Source organism: Gossypium hirsutum, chromosome D08 (assembly GCF_007990345.1).
Source record: "Gossypium hirsutum isolate 1008001.06 chromosome D08, Gossypium_hirsutum_v2.1, whole genome shotgun sequence".
Classification (NCBI taxonomy): Eukaryota; Viridiplantae; Streptophyta; class Magnoliopsida; order Malvales; family Malvaceae; genus Gossypium; species Gossypium hirsutum.
This window is the reverse complement of record NC_053444.1, coordinates 39,010,573-39,031,562: the sequence shown is the minus strand read 5'-3', so window position 1 is coordinate 39,031,562 and position 20,990 is coordinate 39,010,573. Positions and strand designations below refer to the sequence as shown.

At 32.6% G+C, this 20,990-nt stretch overlaps 1 protein-coding gene and 1 long non-coding RNA gene across 8 annotated transcripts; one reads left to right on the top strand and one right to left on the bottom strand.

Moving 5' to 3' along the window:
• Window positions 1–1,339: 1,339 nt before the first annotated feature.
• Window positions 1,340–4,685, bottom strand: LOC107912159 (zinc finger-containing ubiquitin peptidase 1). 6 transcript variants are annotated; one of them, XM_041099124.1, is made up of 8 exons: window positions 4,534–4,685; window positions 4,264–4,439; window positions 3,826–4,184; window positions 3,342–3,573; window positions 3,039–3,150; window positions 2,379–2,474; window positions 2,178–2,290; window positions 1,340–1,720 (listed from the first exon to the last, which is right to left on the bottom strand). In XM_041099124.1, exons 2-7 carry the CDS (start codon window positions 4,320–4,322, stop codon window positions 2,207–2,209), a joined length of 942 nt encoding a protein of 313 aa, XP_040955058.1. In that variant the 5' UTR covers window positions 4,323–4,439; window positions 4,534–4,685; the 3' UTR covers window positions 1,340–1,720; window positions 2,178–2,206. The 6 variants fall into 6 exon arrangements, 5 of the variants coding, with proteins under 5 accessions (XP_040955058.1, XP_016695725.2, XP_040955057.1 ...); XR_005917130.1 differs by having other exon boundaries at window positions 2,379–2,479; window positions 3,342–4,184; XM_016840236.2 differs by having other exon boundaries at window positions 3,342–4,184.
• Window positions 4,686–5,668: 983 nt separating this feature from the next.
• Window positions 5,669–9,577, top strand: LOC107912183 (uncharacterized). 2 transcript variants are annotated; one of them, XR_001688091.2, is made up of 4 exons: window positions 5,669–6,078; window positions 7,093–7,212; window positions 9,136–9,236; window positions 9,372–9,577. It is a non-coding gene; the product is annotated as an uncharacterized lncRNA (long non-coding RNA). The 2 variants fall into 2 exon arrangements; XR_001688090.2 differs by having other exon boundaries at window positions 5,774–6,078; window positions 7,090–7,212.
• The last annotated feature ends 11,413 nt before the right edge of the window (window positions 9,578–20,990 follow it).

Below are 20,990 nucleotides of genomic sequence, written 5' to 3'. Positions count from 1 at the left end.
CTGTTCATTTAACTAGCTGGCGTTTAGCATCATCATTGTGATCAAATTATCATCATAATGTGATTTGGTCAATAATGACCATTAATTATTATTACCAAGCATGGTATACATTATAAACTAACGATTTTAAATTGCAAATAATTTTAAAATATTGAAACTAAAATAGCAAATAATTTAAAATTTTTTAATATAAAAACAAAAAATATATATGTTGAAATTTGATAAAAATATATATTAAATTATAAATTTATTTAAAAATTATAAATAAATAAATAAACATGTAGCATAAAAAAAAGTAAACATGCAGTACAAGACAAGAAAAAGTGGGCAGAAATGTAAAAAATACCGACTAATGCTGTGAAGTTTCACTGGATTATAAAGCTCCGGTCAGAAAAATCAAAGCCAATGCGTTGGAAAGGGCATAAACTAAATTAAAGTTTGCAATCCAAAGGATTATTGAGGAAAGTTTAGGCTGATTGGAGGATATTTGACATCCGAAGGCACCTAAGGTTGTTTAAATTGCAGGTAAATACTTTTGATTATTAGATGTTGATTTCTCTGATTTCTAACCACTTATGATGGGCAAAATTATTTTATGATGCACCATTTACGCACAGATCAGTGAATGAATTGGTCTAATCCATAATGAGATAAAGGTGTTTTTGATAACTTGGAAAAATATAATCTTAAGTATGCTTGAAACATGTCTAATTATAGTTGTGATTATAACATTAAGCGTATGACTAGTTGATAATGAGCAAGTATTGGGAGTAAATTTTTTTAAATGAGGAATGATGTGATCGTTGCTAAGAATACTACAATAATTAAGACATTGATTCTTGATTATATGATAGTTAAGGTATATGGTAATAGTGATAACTCAAAATTTGTGCTATTGAAGCAAAGCCATAAGCGTCTTCGTGATATAGCTATATGCCACAAAGAAGGAAGTATTACATGAAATAGTTATGGCAGGTTTCGTTATGATTTGAATACTATGTATATAAACCATGTTATGTGTTATGATTTAGTAAACTATGCAATTAGTAATATAATCCACTGACAAGGTTCAGCCTACTGCAGTTCACTGCTAATAACCTTAAATGATATCATATCATGGCATCTATAGAATAACTCATTTACCGGATCTACTTAAGTGCACATGCAATTATGTCCCCTCTGCAACTAAGAGGCAGTCCATCCTAATCCTTACAACTGTGAAAACACAGCATTATAATGGCATCCAAACCAAGAATTCATGATCCTATCTCCACTGCCAAAGCATTTACTACCCCAATCTAAGAATTCATGATCCCATCAACAATACAAATAAACGTGATTTTCTGAGTTCTGATCTTTCTAAAGAGTAAACTTGTTGTAATAAATGCAGTATTCAGTTTGAACCACGTACTAATATATTCCATATCCTTGTTTATTATTTTTATCATTTTGTTTCTCAGTAATTTCTTCTAGGCTTACCTTCCAAGTGCAAAGCAACGATTCATGTTATAAGTTGAAACCAAGATGAAAATGGCACTTCTCAGGCCAAGAGGAAGTCAAAAAGTCCTCAATATGCACATCGGAACTATTTAGGCTTCTGAAACTAACAGGATTGTGCACTAACTTACAGGACTTTCAGGCACTTCGCCCCATGATGACTCGAAAGGAGTGGCCAGCTTTGAGGGGATGCCTAGCATACCATATTTTTCATGTGCTTTACCTGATCACGAAGATATATTGTTCAGAAAAGGAGTTGCCATGTTGCAAGTGGAAGAAAGCAAGAGGTCAAGGAATAGCCACTGACCAGAAAAGTCTATATTTCCCATATAGGAAACAATAAGCTAAATGTGCAGTCTAAAATGGCATATAGCTCCGGAATTTGATAGTTTGACCAGCAATGCTTGCCGTCCAGACAGGGGATCATAATAGAGGTCCACACTAGGGATTTATTGACATCCAACTCTAATATCACTAGCAGCACTGGGGAATGCTTATACAAGATTATGACAATTTGAGATGCCAACAAACATCAAAGCATACAAAAGCACGTATACTTCAATTTTCAATTTTTTTTATGTAAAGCAGCTCATGGAAAAACAACAACTTAAAAGGTTTTCCATTCATTTTGTCATTGGAAAGGACACAAAAACTTACAAGAAGAAACAGATACACAGTACCTAGGGACACCGAATTTGATTATATTTCTCTATAATTCAAAGAAGATGCTATTAATTGTTTTGAGTTCATTGAGCTCCTCCCCGCTAGCAATTCCAGGATCAATATAGCACAACTGAAAAATAAATGAAGAAGAATATAAGCTAATAAATGAAAAGATAGTCATTTATTAAGTCAAATCATTTGACCAATTGTGTTATAACCTGGTATTGTGGCTTCTTCAAGGTGTGGACTCCTCTTTTTATAAGCTTCTGCCATCCCACATTTGTTTTAAGGGACCTTTCCAAAGCAACTGTTCCCTGCACTTGTATAAAAGATTATGGAAGATAAGTAACATTAGCTGCATCACAATCACCTACACGAATATGCATGCAGCAACACACACACACACACACACACACACACACATAAAAGAACTACGTTCTGGCAATATAAGGGAAAAAAAAAGGTTAGTGACACCCTTGCAAGTGCCAATTTTATCAATCACAGGTAAAAGAACTATTTCTGATTACATATTTCCCAAATTTCAACTCCCATATTACAGAATAAATCTGATCAGCATGTGGATCATGCTTGAAGTCTACAGCTACAAGGGAAAAATAATCAGACAGAAACGTTGGCAAACTTTATCTCTGGAACTCTGAATGTGCATACAAACCAGACTATTAAAAAACATACACGAGCAAATAATTGAAGATAGACAGAGTGAGAACAATTATCATCAAAACTTTTATGAAGTAACAATATCATGATGCATAAGCACTAAATCAGTAAAATATTCAGTAATGGTATCATTTATCAAGGTCTACAAGCTTTTAAGCACATCAAGTGACCACAAAAGGAATTACATGAGTAGTACTCACATCAGAAGGGTCCAAAATCAAGAGATTGAACTGATTTGTCCCATTCTTTTGATGTTTAACCTGAATCCCAATGATTGTTCTTGAATGTCCATCGTGTTGGAAGTATAAAGGCCTACCCATAAAAGCTAAGGTAAAGACAGAATCATTGAATGTAATAAGAAACATACCTTTCTGTATCATAATAAAATTATGACAAAATATGGATAGAAACACAATGAGATGCCTTTGATGCACACCTCAGAATAAAAATGAACGTCAAATAAATAAATATAGGTATAGCTAGCAATGTTGATGGTTACTTACGCTCTATCACTCACTACAACCTGACTGGAGCCAGAAATGGTTAACCCTTTATCTGAAAAGTAATTCCACACCCAATCAATCAGAACCTGAGGTCCTTCACTTTTCCCTTTAGAATTATCACTCTTCCCATTATGCAAAGAGTGACAAAAATGCCTTCCCTTAATCAAACCCTGCTGGCGATGAACATATTTATCCATAGGTCCAGAAACTCGAACTGCATTCCTTTGCTTAACTGGTTGTCCAAGAGTAGAACCAGGAACAGAAAGATAGAACAGTTCAGATTCCTTAGGACCAAAATCAACCACCCTAGCACGAAGACTAAATGAACGAAAAAGAGAAGCACATTCAGTAGTCCCAATCCTGTGATTGGTACCATATATTTTGCAGTTAAAATGTTGGGCACCAGGTGGATCAAATCCACTTTCCCAAGCAATCTCAAGCCAACGCTGGAGGAAAGCGATATCAGGAACAAAACCTGACTCACCAAACAGGACTTTTCTAGCTTCCTTCCTGTGAGCAAGCAAATGAGAGCTTAGCATTTGAATGTTACGCCATCCACAACCCCAACCAACATCGACGGACGGAAGACTTTGGAAGTGATCCACGTAGCCAGACAATATGGTTACGGATGAGTTGTGTCGAGCTTCTAGTTCTAAACAATTTCTCAGCAAGGAAATCAAACCATCCTTGACGTGATAAAAATTGCTCCTTGTTTGTAAACCAATCAAAGAAGAAATGCTAACCACGTCAGTGGAGCCTGAAGAAGAGGCAATTTGAATTTGATTACCCAATTCCATGTCATTAGCTTCCTTATCCTCATCCTCGAAGTGACTGTTGGCGTGCCTGTATCAAATTTTTACTACCATTACTTTGATCCTAAATCAGAAATAGAACTAGAAAAAAAGTCCAAAAAAGAGCACACCATTGGAGTTCTGAGGAGGGAACGCTAAGGTGACAAAAGGGACAAACGGAAGATTCCATAGATCAGACTTCACTACGTCTTCAATGCTGAAGAGTTTCAAAGGATTGTCTTTTTTGTAACTTATTTCTTTCTAAAGTTTCGTTGAAAATCTGAATCTTCCGGTCATCGAAAGTTTTCTGATGAATAATAGCAATAAAATAAGAAACGAATAAACTGGGTACCGGACCCTATGATGAAAGAAGATGCGGTTATGGGAATCGAGACGCTAACCTCAAAAGGTAGAATGAGAGGTGGGGGCGGAGGTGAGAGGTGATCAGAATGACGCCGACGATTTGCCTCCTACGTTGCGCTTTTGGTGTTGTGATGATTTGAGTTGGGGAAAGATGGGGAAACACGGAAAATTCAAAATTGGAATGAGGGCTGGGAAAGAGATTTGGATTAATGTCCGCTTTAGTCCCTAAGATATACCATCCTTTTCATTTTAGTCCTCAAAGCTTTTCTTGACGTCTTTTTAGTGGGTTCACTGATTCGGATGATCAGTAGAAAAAACTATTAAAGTATTATAGCAATTATAAAAATGATCCTCCATCCATTTTGCCTTTAAATTCCATGATAGGAACAGTTCCATTTGGAAGTAACTTCTCCCAATTTGATGAGGTCTTCGCTGAACCAGCAATCGGTGGGATTGGAATTCGGCATTTGAATCAAAGATTATTTTTTGGTTCTGATGAAACATAATCTATTTTTATAATATGAGTTAATTGTATTATTTAATAGTTAAAGCATAATAATCAACAAATTAAATTTTAAAAACTCGTCAGAAAAAATATAAATAATTTAGTAGTAAGGCGTTGAGAAAAATATATGCATATTTGAAATCCATGTAAAGATAAATAATGTCGGAATCAATTTAGTTAAATAAAAAATTCAAGTTATATATTATATTTATCACTTTAAATAATTGTGCTTTTGGGATTAGAGGTCACATAATTTAAATTCGTGTCAAACGAGTATCCGACAAAAATTTAAACTATCGCTCCATATAAGTCAAGTTTAAATAATCACGTTTTTTAAATTCTTTAGAATATAAATATATTATCTTATCAAGTTAATTCAAATTACAATTAAAAATTGAAATTTTAATTAATAACATAAATCTATAGAATTTATAAATAAGAATAAAAATTTATAAGATTAAAAGGTGTAATGTTTTGAAATAAAATAGATATAGAATAATTATGTTACAAAAATTTAAATCTCATTTTATTAAACATAAACTAAATAATTTTTTGAAGGATAAAAACATAATTCTTTATAAGTTAGCAACATCGGTCATAATGGCTTGGTGAATACAAGAGAGAGAGTCATCTATCTAATATAAATCAACAAGTACATTGAAACTAGGGGTGCTCAAAAATACCTGACCCGAGATATTCGACCCGTTGACCCGATAAAAAACAAACGAGTGTTTTTTATTTTTTAAAAAATTTCCAGGCCGGGTACCTGACCCGCCATTTTTTACGGGTTCACGAGTCGAGCCCGAGCCACAATTTCTAAATTCCATGGGTACTCAACGCTGTTACCTATGTGTATTTGTATTTTTTTTTTAAATTATTTGTATTTTTTTAGTTAAAACTAAAATTGATTCCTAATTTTTTACCCTAATTACTAAATCACTATCCCACTTTTCAATTCTCCCATGCAAATCATCTCTGTCAACCCCACTCCCACCAATCGACTGACCATCTGTGACCACCCGACACCCGCCATCTGACCGCTCCCGCCATCACCGCTCATCGCCGTCTCAAAGCTCAAGTAAGCACTACTATTCAATATTTCAGTCTAAGCACACTACTATTCAATATTTCAGTCTACCCGTCTCTCTCTTTGACTCTTCTCAAACTTCTCTGTTTTGTTCTATTTTTGTTTTTTTTTTGTTTGTTTTTTCTTTGGTATACTAGTCAGTCGGTTTGAGCTTTTGTTGTTTTCTATTTCACTATGGTGTTTTGCAAATCTTTTGGGTGATAGAAAATTAGAAATTATGGATATTTTATAACAACCGTAAATGCTAGAGCTTGATATTTACTATTATTATGTTTAAAGATTCTAAATTATTGCTTGATTGTTTCCATTTTATACCTCATGTTGTGACCCTATGGGAATGAGGATACAAATGATTTGCTATTAACTTTGTCTAGTATTACACAATCAGACTTTCATCGATTGTATTCTGCAGATTGTCTGATCATATAAGACAACTTTATACTTCTTTTTTCTGAATGCACTTTGTTCTTGCCTATGCCCTATGGATAGTTTCTGTTCATAAATCATGTTCCTTTTTTTGATGTTATTTGTTGACTGTAATTTAAATTGTTCTGACGATACTGTCTTTGATGAAAAACTCATTTCTCAATTAATTGTTTTGACTGTAATTATCATCTTAACTGTTCTCTTGGTTCTTATTTAGTCCGCTTTTTCCACCAACTCTGTGAGAATAAGTAATTGAGTTATGGTAGTTTAATTATCTAATTTTTAGCTTATCAAATTTTCAACCAAGAGTATTTGTTATCATGGTTTTCGTTGCTTTCACCTTTCATTGTACATGTTGGCATGTTGACTTTTTCTTTATGTTCACTTTTTGCATGTGTTTAACCAATGATGGCAGGGTTAATTTTCTTCTATATAAGGAAGAAGGCATGTAAATATAAATAAACTAAACCAAAGCTCATGTGTACTTTTTTTGTTCTACGAATCATAATTAACGAAAGTATATGTTTTTTTTTTCAAAATATGTCGATGATTGTGGAAAATGATGATGACTTAAAGAAGATATCTTCCTCAACTGATTCGTCTAAGGAACCTGAAAAGGCTAAAATGGTGATGGAGACTCTAACAAGTGCAAAAACAAAAGGAAAGGGGAGAAGGTAGTTGAAATTACAACAGATGGAGGTAAAAAGAGAAAACTTTCTACTGTTTGGGATCATTTTAAAAAAATTGATGGTGATAAAAATCATGCTAAATGTATTTATTGTGGTGGAAAGATAACTTGTTCATCTAACAATGGAACTAATGCAATGAGGTGTCACAGTAGTAGGTGTAAGAAAGCCCTTTTCAACTTAGATAAAAAAACAAACATTCTTAGATTTTGAGTCTAAGACAAAGTGCAACGCTGATGGGACCATAGAAACTGCTAGTGTTCCTAGATTATGGCGTTTTGATCAAGATGAGATTAGACAAGCACTTGCTAAAATGGTGATTATTGATGAGTTGCCATTTAGTTTTGTTGAACGTGAAGGTTTTCATTACTTTTGCAAGATTTCCATTCCTGATTTTGTTCCTCCCTCACGTGCTACTATTACAAGAGATTGTTATGCTCTTTTTATTGAAAAAAAGGAAGATGTTAAAGAACTATTTTAAGAATTTGTCTTCTAGGGTATGTCTTACCACTGATACATGGACATCTGGTCAAAATTTGTCATATATGTGTCTTACTGCCCATTTCATAGATGATGCTTGGAAATTACATAAAATGATCATTAGCTTTTGCCCAATTGCTGGTCATTCTGGGGAGCTTATCGGTAGGGCTCTTGAAAAGTGTCTACTAGAACGGGGTCTTAAGACAATATTGACTATAACAGTTGATAATGCTAGTTCTAATGATCTAGTGATCAAGTATTTGAAGCAAATTGTTTACTTATGGGATGGAAGTGTGTTTAATGCTGAATTTTTGCATATGAGATGTGCTGCACATATTCTGAATTTGGTTGTTAAAGATGGGCTGAAAGATGTTGATGTTTCTATTATGAGAGTTCATGCTGCTACGAAATTTGTGAGGTCTTCCCCTGCAAGGCTTCAAAAGTTTAAATATTGTGTTGAAGAGGAGAATATAAAATGTAAAGGTTTTGTTTGCTTGGACATTGAAACTAGGTGGAATTCCACTTATTCCATGCTTAAAAGTGCTTTGGTGTTTAGGAAGGTATTCAAAAATATAAAAACTAAGTACCTTTCTTACACAAAAGTGCTTTGGTGTTTAGGAAGGTATTCAAAAATATAAAAACTAAGTACCTTTCTTACACAAAAGTGCTTAGGAAAGTTGGTGGTGCTCCTGATGATGAGGATTGGGACAAAGTTGCTTGTTTCTTGCCTTTTCTTGAAATCTTTTATGAGACTACATTGAGCTTCTCTGGATCAAGGTATGTGACTAGTAATACCTTTGTGGAAGAAATATATGATATTGGGTATTCAATTAATCGTTATGTTGATAACCTGAATGGTGGGTTTAAGAGTATGGCACGCCAAATGAAGTTGAAATTTGTTAAGTATTGGGCAAATGTTAAGAATGTGAATGTGTTGATGTCCATTGCTTTGGTTCTTGATCCTAGGCATAAGTTAAGATATGTTGAGTGGATTGTTCACCGTTCTTATGATCTTAACAACTCTTATGTCTTATGTCAACGAATTAAAAATACTTTGACATCATTGTTTGACTTTTATGCTTCTTCGCATTTTTCATCAACACAAATGGAATCATGCTTTTCAGATCCAATTTCTAGTGGCCATGATGGTGAGGGAGAAATAATGAGGTTAAAAGGAACAAATTTGAGGAAGGACTATGTAATTGAGACAGAATTAATTGATACTTTAGAAACAACAACTGAGCTAGGCAGATATTTGGGGGGATAAATGTGTTCGTGATAATGATGATAGTTTTGATATCTTGGTTTGGTAGTCTGCACAAACAAACAGTTATCCTATTCTTATGACAATGGCACGAGATATACTTGTGATTCCAGTTTCTACTGTTGCTTTGGAGTCCGCTTTTAGCATTGGAGGACGTGCTTTTGATTCCTTCTACACTTCTTTGACTCCTAGGTTGGTGGAAGCTCTTATTTGTACTCAAGATTGGATTCGTGCTTCTCATGACCCCATTATGATAGAGGAGACCTTGCTAGCATTGGAGAATATGGAAGAAGGTTAGTTTTCGATTTCAAATTTATTATTTTTATTTTGTAATATTTATTTATGTAGTTTAGATATTTAAATCTTTATATTTCTAAACATACATTGTTATTGTATATTTGAATTTTTTATTTTTTTTTTGTGTGTAGAGATGCAAGATTTGACTTTGGAGCAACCAACTATTATCATTTATGAGACAAACGAAGTTTTGGACATCACACCATACCATGATGATTGATGAGTACATGACTATATGTTTTATCTTTAGTTGTATTTTTTTGAAGTTTATCTTTGGATTATGTAATTTGGATTTATAAACTTTATGTTTGGATTTCTAAACTTCATATTTGGATTATGCTATTATCTACTTTGGATTTTTAAGTTTTGTCATTTTGAATCACTATAAATTGTATGATTTGTAAAAAAAATTGCACAAATTTGATTCGGGTACCCTGTGACCTAAAAATATGGGTATCTGATTATTACGGGTACTTGATATTCAAGGGTCGGGTCACGGGTTGACATTTTTAATACTCAAAAATTCGGGTACCCGGTTATGAACACCCCTAATTGAAACTATGTTTAACAATATCATATGCTCAATGATTTGCCACAAATTGTAGTGGCAATTTAAGTACTTTTTGGCACTTAAGGAGTTTGTTTTTAATTCGTTTCGTGTTTAATTATTATATTTTCAATTTTCTTAGCTTAGATTCAAATTGTTGCAAAATAAGCATTTTTACGTAATATTTCGAGTTTGTTGACCTATTGGGCCAATACTGGCCTTAAGGTAGTTTTAACGACTTAATTGAGTGTGCAGGACACCTACTTTCAAGCCCAAAAGCATCAGGAACAACAGTCGGGTCGCAACACAACCAAACCAACACAAGAATTTATATTTGAAGTTGTGTCACAACACGCTCTAGGCTGTGTTGTGACACAAGTCTAACGGAGGGTAAAAATTAATTAAGGGTGTTTATGTCCGCACAATCCATATTTAGTGTGATTAAGGCTTGTATTTGACCTAAAATGGGCTATTAGCTTTGCCTATAAATAGTTAAGCATAGGTCAAGCTTGGGGAGCTTTTTCCAAGCCGTTTTAGGGTTTTAGTTTAGTAGTTTAGATTTTAACTTAGTTTTATTTTATTTTAAAAATAGTTTTACTTTTTTATTCGATTTGAGTCTAAGTCTTCGTTATTTAGTATTTTTATAATTTTCTTTTACGTTCCTCTTGCAAATGACGATATCTCGACAATTGTTCAAGGATTTTGTGGATTTGAGCACATCTAGTTTATTAAACAGATCAATTTTTATCCTTTCTCATTTTAATTTAATTTGTGTTTTTTGCATGATTAATTTAATTCTAATGAAGATGGTAATTGAATCGATGAGTGGCTAAGTCCTTTAGGGAGATTAACAAGTGGATATAGGAGTGATTAATGAAAGAATGAGGGTTTCTCATACGAGTTAGTTGATATAAATTTATGTGGGCTTAAACCCTAGGATTAACGACCCTAGGAAGTAATCTAGATTAAACGAGGTTAAGAGATAAGCTGTCAGTAAATCGTGATTTATCTCGGTTAGAAAAGTGAGGTCGAGAGATAAGTGAGTACTGCTCAATTAATTAATTAGTCGAGGCCGAAAGGTAATACTGGTTAGTTAATAACTAATTCACTAATAAAATTCGAATTTTGAATTTAATTACTACCATTGAAGCAAGTTAATCTTCTGCTTTTTATTCGAGAGTTTTTTGTTTGTTAACTTTGCTTTAGTATTTTTTTTTCATTTTATGACTTTAATCTTAGTTTTAATTATCGTAATATAATTTTTAGTGACTACTATTTAGACCTACTATTGCAGAAGACTTTTTTAGATTTAATTCAACTTCCTTTGGGTACGAACCTCGTAATACTTACCAGTGTTACATTGTAACACAAAACTATATTACAATTTGACCTGGTCGCTTACAGATATCGCACTTAATTATATATTTTATTTGCATGATTTTTACTCTAAACGTTCGCACGTTTAGAGGCAATCAAGTTGTTGGCACCATTGTCTGAGTGGTTTTGACATTAAATTTAAATTTATTTTTTGCAATTAGTAGGATAAATAGGAAAATTAAAAATTATAGATATGATTTCTTTATTTTATTTTTACTATTTCTTATTTATAATTAGGTTTACTAATCTTTATTATTTTTTATCTCTGAATTCAGTTTATAACCCAAAGTGGAAGCATTCCAATCGAAACACATCTTGATCCAAAGCAATTTTTGAGACGCAACTGTCAGTTAATGCAAAACGATCCACCTGTGGTAGCTGACTTACCTCATCTGCTATTTTCCCCTAATAAGAGTTACCATTGGCGCACCATATTAGGCTTGTAATTTAAATCAAATTTCTTCAAAATAAGTTCAAAAGGACTCGTTGCCCCCAGCAGTTTCGAAATAAGAATTTCACCATGTTAAAAAAAAATAAATAAACCAATAACTTCATTGTTGTTTATATGTTTGGAGCTCTCATGCTACCCAACAGCTAACTCATACATCTCATACAATATAATAATACACTTAAGTCATTAAATCACATATTCAAGAATAAACACAATATCAGTGACTTATTGAGTGAATAAAAACTCTAAAAACAATTTAGGGAATATAAAAAGACCAAAATGAGCCTATCATAAATTTCTGGGCAAACTATAAAACAAGGGCCACATAACCATGTGGACAGGCTGTGTGGAAGGGTTACACGATCATGTAATAGACTGTGGTCGTGTGTCAAATGCTAAAATTACCCTACAGGAAGGACACATCCGTGTAATAGACCGTGTAGGAGAGTTGTGGCCGTGTGGTTCATGAACTAGCGTAGGGTTTACAAGGGCACATGACCGAATGGGACGTGTGGTCCACACGTCTGTGTGGAAGACCGTGTGACCTTAATCCTACACATGATCACCATGGATTCACTTGGAAAAGGAATACACCTTTTACTGAGGGTTCGGTTGGCGTTCCTTACGCTCGATTCTGGTCCGATGCACCTAAATCCTATCCTTCAATCAACATTACACACAAATTAATAATTGGTGTCGAGATTGGCAAGATAGTCAAAAGATTTGACAAGAACTGTAAAAGTTGATTAATTGAAAGTAAAATTAGCGTCGGATAGTAGTATTACGAAAATTCAGGATCTAAACATCAGAAATAAGATGTACTTACTGATTTTTGGCAAAGGTAAGGTTGATATTGACTACAATTACAAAATAATTAGAATGAATAATTGAATGAAAGATGACTTCATTCAAGAAAGAAAAATAATTATTAATAATTAGGATGAAAATATAATGGAAAGAAAATGGAAAGAAAAGAATAAGAGAAGAAATAGAAAGATGGAGAGCAAATTCTATTAGGATTTGAAAAGAGGCAATACGGAAATCTAATTAGGAAAAGAAGAGAAAAAGATGGTGAAATTCTAATTCTATTAAAATTTTGAGGAAAGACAATATATGAATTCTAATTAGAAAAGAATTAGTTAAACTACTAGGAGGCGGCACATGCAATTTTCCCTAAGGTTTGCTAAAATCCCAAAATAAAAGAGGAAGAGGAGCTTGAACTTGAGTTTGGAAGGGCACTTAATGCTTTAACCATTGAGCCTATAGCTCATTGTCAAAACCATTTTTATTTTGAAAAACGGGATTGACTTTTAAAACAAAAATAGAGTCGTCACCAATCTTTTTTCGATGTGTGATCGGGTCACCTTGAGATTAATCATTTTAATAAAATATTTTGATTTATTAAAATAATGATTTTGGTCTACAAAATTCAAGAGAACGGGCTCGGGAGTCAGTTACGCACGAGGAAGGATTAGCACCCTCGTAATGCCTAAAAATTGGTACCTAATTGATTAATTAACGTCCTAATGTCGAAAATTTGAAAAGATTTTAAAATACGATCCTCTTTAAAAACCTGAATAAATCGAATTTGATGTTAAGACCTCCTTGTCCCAAAGTAATAAGATGTCACATCCAGTAAGTTAGGATACGACATTTTAACCCTCGAAACTAAGCTTGTCTCATACATTAAAGTTTAAAAAGGATATTCAGTTATTTGGATCAAAAAAATCGAAACCCAATAAGTTAGGGCACAATTTTCTCAAAGCTCTAAAGTACCGAATATTGCCTTATTTTTAAAAGTTTTCTTTTTTAAAATTGGGAAAAATTGACGCAATATTAAAACAATGCATAAAAACTTTGATAAAAAAATGGCAATATGAAAATACAAATAAACAATTTATAAAACACATAATGGCAAATATTTAAACACTAGCATTAATAATCAAAGACCAATGAATTTAAAACAAAGAGTATAAAAAAAAATATATAAGGCAAAATAAAATGTAAACAAATTTAAAAATAATAAATTTGAAAATGAATAATAAGGGAAAAAGAAATTTGAAATCAACAATATACAAATCAATAAAGAAATTATATATAAAAAAGTAGGTAATATATGTATAACTTTGAAATAAATAATATATAAAAAATGAAAATAGGTAATATATAAAGTAATAATATATAAATGAGTTTAAAAATAAATATTGTGTAATAAGAAATTTAGAACAAGTTATACACAACACATCTTAAAAATAAATGGTATATAAAATATGTAATGACCCAATATTGCCCAGCCCAATATGGATAATAAAAACAAATATATATATTAAATGTCCAAAATGTCCATATTACAGTGACCCAAAACCGTTTACAATAACCCACTAAAACCCAAGCCCAAACCCGAATACATACGGCCCAACACCAAAGAGAAAAAGAAACCCTAGGCTTTCAGCCCTAGCACGAGCGTCGCAACAGCTTCTAGCGCCGTTCTCCCCACGCCTCCACGCACTACGCCGTGCCACGTCATCGTACGGCCATTCCTGCAACAAACGAAAGACGAACAACGCAGCACCAAACAAAAAAAGACAGATAACAATTGTAAAAAATTTCAGATTTTGATTATTTCTTTTGGATTTTTCGGCACTATAAAGGCCGATTTAAAAAAAATCTGTAAGGGGAACAGACCCACGAAGATTGTAGCAAAAATATTTGAAAGAAAAGCAATAGAAAAAAAAAAGGTTTCAAAAGGTGATCTTTTCTTTTTTCTTATTCGGTTTTCTCTACCGTTTTCTTTTTATTTTTTTTAATCGTGTGTAAACAAAAGAGAAAGGAGAAGGTTTACCTCGAAAAGCCTTCGAATCTGAGCGAGGAGGAGCTAAAAAGCCCCTAGGGGTACAGCTCCGACCACCGTTGATGGTGTAATCGCGGCAGAGAGGTGGCAGACTGGCGGCGGCGTTCAAAGGGTTAAGGATGAAACCCTAGCAGAGTGTTTTTTTTCCTGTTTGTTTCTAAGAAATAAAGTAGAAGTGTTTTTAAGAAAAATTTTGTTTTAAGTAACAAAGGGAAACGACGCCGTTTGAAGTAAGGTCTTTAGGTGTTGAAACGACACCGTTTAATGGCCTGTACCAGCACGGTGACCCGACCCAAGGGGAGGATCCGCGTGTTTTGCTTCACGGGCTATCTACGCGCGTGGTCCCTCCTCTTTTGCGATGATTTCCAATTTGGTCCTTTTTTTCTTTCTTTTCTTTTTCTTTTAAATTAGCCGCGTAATTTTATTTGTGTTTCATTTTGGTCCCGTGTTAAACATAGTGTTTCGGAAACCTGAATTAATTTCTTTATTGGTCCCCCACTTTGTTTTAATTCTATTATTTTCTTGTCAATTTAGGTTTCATTGCGATTTAATTCCCTTTTTTTTACATTTGTTTTTTTCACTAATTTATTGATTAATTGACTATTTTTATTGTTATTTTTATTACTATTTATTATTGTTATTGACATTATTATATTTGATTATTTTTCTATCTACCTATTTATATATATTACTTTGTTCTTTATTATTTTTTTAAACTGTTTTATTATACATATATGTACCTAGGTAATATATATTATTTAATTTTAAACTATATATATGTATATTTCTTATCTATACATGTTGCTATATATACTATTATATGAAGTTTTTTCGTTCTATTATTTGTTTAAATTAACTCATATATATTATTTTATATATTGTTATAATATTGACCTTAAAGTTCATTCACATATTATTTATTTTTATTGATATTTTCATATTTCAAACCTTTGCGTATTTTATTTAAATTCTTTTATTCATACAATTTTCAATTCTTCTCTTTGTTATGTTTTTTTTGTATCAATTTGCATGATGTTCCATTCGAGATTAATTTTCCAATTCATTTAGCCTTTAATTGTTGATATTGGTATGGATATTATATGGGACTATTGCTTGTGTATGTATTGTGTTGCTCATCTATATTTAAGGGTTATTTGTGTTCACTAGTGTATACTTTGGCCTACGAATTATCACTTCGCATTGTCATTCCATCGCGCTTTATTCACCTCAAAAGAATTACGTTTAATATCATTTAGGTATCAAAACCAATCTATCCAAAAACTTTCAAAATAACGTAATACTCGAAATTTGGAATCCTCGAGGGAATGGAGCCCTAACGTATTGGGTTCCAATTTTCCTCGTTGAATCTAAGTAATCGAAAATTTTGTTCAATCAAAACCCATAAACCAAAAACTCATTTTCGGGAATTCGACACGTCGAGTCCTAATGTATTGGATGTGACATGTCGTTTTCTCGAAATGAAGATTTTAAAAAATAATAAGGGTCATATTCAATGCTAGGAATTTTGAGAAATTGTGCCCTAACGTATTGGGTTTCAATTTTTCATCTGACTAAAGGCAATTGAATATCCCTTTTTAACTTTACCGCGAGAGTTTTGAAAATCAAAAGACAAGCTTATTCTCGAGGACTAAAAATGTCGTGTCCTAATGTATTGGGTGTGATGTTTTATTACTCTGAGACGAGGAGGTCTCTTGCATTCGCCTCAATTTATCCAAACATCTTTTATAAAATTAACATTAATAAAAAGGAAGGATCGCATTTTAAAATCTTTTCAAATTCCCGACACTAAGGCATTAAACAATCAATTTGGTACCAACTTTGGGCGTTACGAGGGTGCTAACCCTTCCTCGTGCATAACCGACTCCCGAACCCATTTTCTCAAAATTCGTAGACCTAAAATTATTTTTAAGGTGATCCGATCACACCTCAATAAAGGATCGGTGGTGACTCCTCATTTTCATTTTCAAAGTCGATCCTCATTTTTAAATAAAAAAAGTGGTTTCGACAAAATAGATAGTATAAAAAAGTTTGCAATTGATAATATATGGAAAAAAAATTAAAGCAAATAATCAAACAATTTAAAATGAATAATTTATAAAACGAGTTTTTAAAAAATAAACAACATGTGTGACATAATATTAAAAGCAAATAAAGTATATAATTAATGGAAGAAAATAAAAGAATGATAAGAATGGTTAAATGAATGAACAATATGTAAATAAGAAAGTTGATGGATAAATAAACGAATAAAAGTAAAAGAATAATTAATGATTAAAAAATTAAATGGATAAATAAAAAAGGTTAAAAAAAATGCTTAAGTCAGCCTAACTCTCACAATATGAAGATTTAACGAAATCCCTCCACCAAAATCCAACTCAAATGAAAGCAACTTAAAAAGAAACGAAGATGAGCAAAGAACAAAATAATAACAAGCCACAGAAAATAAGAACGCAAGAGAGGGAGAAATTTGAGTGAATGCTCTTAAGAATTATTATTGCTCCAAACTTAAGTCTTTTACAATGAAGGGAGATGCCTCTATTTATAGTTGAGCCTCCCCAAATCCAACGGTACAGATCAATTACATCAATTGCTAAGATTAAAGGGTATCTACAAATTAAATCTCTAAGATTACAAAATCATATCTTCTAAGATTGCATATCATATCTAAAATTGCATATCTTTGAAGATTATGTTTCCATATGCGTCAAGATTGTAGATGGACCTTCAACATTTTCAAGTAATGGGTCATTCCGATCGGGCCAAATGATATAATTTTGGACTGGACTTGGACTTTGTTTTATTATTTTGGGTTTTTTTTTGTGAGCTCGGGCTAAATTGGCCTATTACACTTATTTCTTGCTTAATTTAGACGCTTAACCATATATATTTTGGGGCGTATTTGCTAAAATCAAAAAATTAAAAAAGGAAGGAGAGATGTCTAGGGAGGGCTACTAATGCTTTAACCATTGAGCTTATAGCTCATTTCTTGTTTAATTTAAACACATAACCGTGTATATATATATATATATTTTTTTGGGTGTGACTTTACCCTAAGTTGCCAAAAATAATAAAATGGGAGGAAGGGAGCTCAAACTTGGATCTCTAAGAAGGACTCTCTAACACTTAACCATTAAGCTTATAACTCATTTCTTACTTAATTTAGACACTGAACCATACATATATTTTGGGGTGTGACAACTGGATTGTCAAAAATAATAAAAATATAAGAGGGATGAAGAAGACAGTGGAAATTCCTAGTAGAAGACTAATTTCCCAAAAATTAGGTAATTTTCCCTTTTGGTCACTCCTTACTTCTCCCCCTTTTTAATTAGGTCGTAACTCAATTAAAATACACTATTTTCAAAATAACTCTCGTAATTAAGTTTCATTTTAGATTAGTTAATAAAATAAAGCCTTATTATATTTAATTAAGTATTCGTGACCCTAATTTCGGTATCCGTCTTAAACTCTCAATTTATTTACAAATGCATAAAGATAACCTTATAAATCAGGACGCAACCACTCTCGGTTTTCACAAACCCAATTCTTTTATTCTAGTTTTTGGGGTGTGACACCCATTATATGTGAGTCCTATTTAATGGTTATGATTCTTCGAATATATTCTTTGTAACTACAATTATGAGTGTACTAGTAAATTTTAGAAAAAAGTAAACATCCATATATTAATTAAAAAAGTACTATATTTAACATTTGGTTATATTATAATATAATGCAATTTATAATTTAATTTAATAATAATTAAAATATTTCATAACTAATTACTTTTTATTAATTTTAATTGAAAATATTTGAATTTAAATATAACTTTATTTGAAATATTTATTAAGGGTTTAAAAAGCTGTTCAACTTTTTTGAAAAAAAAGTTAAGTACCTGATTTTTTTATATTTAATTGGATACTCAAAATGTGAAAATGCATCCATTAAACATTTTAATTATTGTTAACTCTTGAATTTTAAGGTTGACTAACGTTAATGGTTAAAATTTGTTTTCCTTTGTCTGATTTGCCACGTGCGATGTCAAAAAAATTTTAAAAACTTAAAAACCATTCATCTTCAATCATTAACATCCAGTCCAGTAATCAACTTCTACCGATTAAACCCTCTTGGCCTAACTTTGTTTGTTTCATTTTAATTAGTAAAGAATGCTTGTGAGGAAAGAACAATCGTGGTAAGTTCAAAAAGGAAAATTTTGAAGAAGAAACCATCATTGTCACTACCAATCTTGGCCTAACTTCAGTTTAAGGGTTTGTGCATGCCGGCGGCAATCCAATGTTGGAGAAAGGGCTACCAAGTTGATAAAGGTGGTGATTAGGAGGCAATTTTCTATTGTAATTATATATATTAAAATTTTTATATTTTATTTGAATTCTTATATTTTTTAATAATTTTTACTGTTATAATGTTTTGAATTTTTTAATAGTATTTATTTTTAAGTAATTTGTTAGAGATCGACCTGATTAAGCAAGGAACAAGTAAAAATAGTAAAAAAATTTGAGAAATTGAACACACAAATTTAACGTGGAAAAACTCTTCCAAAGAGGATAAAAAACCACCGGCAAAGATAATTTTATTATAATGGCAAAAGAACGAAGAGTACAAAAGATGGAGATAAAAACTAAACCCCGAAAACCCGAAAACAAAGAACTCTCAAAACGTAAATACAAAATTCTCTAAATGTGTTATGAGTTATAATTTCTAATGGGTGTATTTTCTAAGGTTGTAAAAGAGCCTATTTATAGGCTAAATTCATATGTCAAATAATAATAAAATAATCTAAACTAATCAATGTTTGATTGAAACAAGTAAACAGAATTTAACTAGAAGATTATTTCTCAAATTTGACTGACATAGGAGTCATACTTAACAAATCTCCACATTGACTCATATTTCTACAACGCCATCTTTACCAAAGCCTATCACGAGCCTATCTTGAACTATGCATGGAATTAACTGTGTCGAATCTGTGCTTAGAAACTGGAAGACTTCTAGCCTTCGACTTGTACACTGTCAAATCAAAACTAACCCAGGTCTGATTTTCACGAATACAGTGCCCTAACTTTTCAAAACTTGCATCCAAAAGAGATCCTCTCTTCAATGAAACGGTCATACATTTTTCCCTCTTATGACCAAGTTGCCTCTGCTCCAAACGAGTTGACTTCAACTCTGTAACGGACGAGGGACGTCTGATTTCACCGGTCACTGTAGACCCTTCCAGAATATAAAGACTGCCAGTTCTTTTACCTTTTAACAAAACAAGAGCTCCACGAGATACTTTAATGCCTCTCGACTCGATGTTGATTTTGCATCCTTTCAAGTCTAAAATACTCAAGAAGATGAGATTCTTTCGTAAATCAGGTACATACCTGACATCTGAGAGTGTCCTAATCGTCCCATCGTGTATCCTAATTTTAACAGTACAAATACCAATTACCTTACTAGATGAATCGTTTCCCATGCGCATAACTCCACCTTCAACCGAACTGTATGTGGAGAACTATTCTCTATTGGGACACATGTGGAAAGAACATCCCGAATCTAGGATCCACTCGGACGTGAGCTTGGAGTTTTCGCTCGTTGACACTAACAAGAAATCATCACCGCTTTTATCGGCCAAAGTAGCACCAGCTACATCTTCCTCGTTACTCTCAGCAGCTCTTTTATTTCGCAGTTTATAACAATCTACTTTGACGTGACCTAACTTTTTACAATAGCGACACCTTTTATCTCGTTTCTTTGATGCTATCAAAATGGAAGCTTGTCCATCTGTCTTGCTATCCAAATGAAGCTCATTGTCGAGTTTTTCTCTACTCAACAAATGACTCTTCACATCTTCGAACGAGAGTTTGTTTCTGCCATAAATCAGGGTCTCCCTGAAAGACTTGTATGAAGGGGGTAAAGAGTACAATAATAGCATAACTTGATCTTTATCATCAATATGAACCTCAACGTTCTTTAAATCATTTAAAAGAGTAATGAATTGACTGATGTGATCTCTAAGAAGCTCACATTCGTTCATGCAAAACGTAAATAGACGTTGTTTCAACACTAAACGGTTAGCCAGAAACTTAGTCGCATAAAGAGTTTCTAACCTTTTCCACAAGGCGGATGAGGTCTTCTCCATCAATACCTCCTGCAATACCGTATTCGTGAGGCAAAACTGGATTGCAGATAAAGCCTTTTCATCAAGTTCTTCCCATTTTGTTTTATTTAGATTATTAGGCTTTTTCCCGGTAACAACCTCTTTGAAATCGGATTGAACTAGAATTGCCATCATCTGAACTTGCCACAGATTGAAATTTGTCTCACCATCGAACTTTTCAATTTCAAACCTTGTTGCTGCCATATCTGAATGGGTTGATATATGAAAATTGAACTAGCTCTGATACCACTTGTTAGAGATCGATTTAATTAAGCAAAGAACAAGTAAAATAACAAAAAAATTGAGAAATTGAACACACAAATTTAACGTGGAAAAACTCCTC

What these genes read in the sequence shown, in the direction of transcription:
- LOC107912159 (XM_016840236.2), bottom strand. Translation starts at nt 4,322, where the DNA reads ATGGAATCTTCCGTTTGTCCCTTTTGTCACCTTAGCGTTCCCTCCTCA. An exon ending in GTTGTAGTGAGTGATAGAGC is followed by an intron (nt 3,151 to 3,341) that starts GTAAGTAACCAT and finishes TTTTATGGGTAG; the next exon opens with GCCTTTATACTTCCAACACG. An exon ending in TGATTTTGGACCCTTCTGAT is followed by an intron (nt 2,475 to 3,038) that starts GTGAGTACTACT and finishes ATACAAGTGCAG; the next exon opens with GGAACAGTTGCTTTGGAAAG.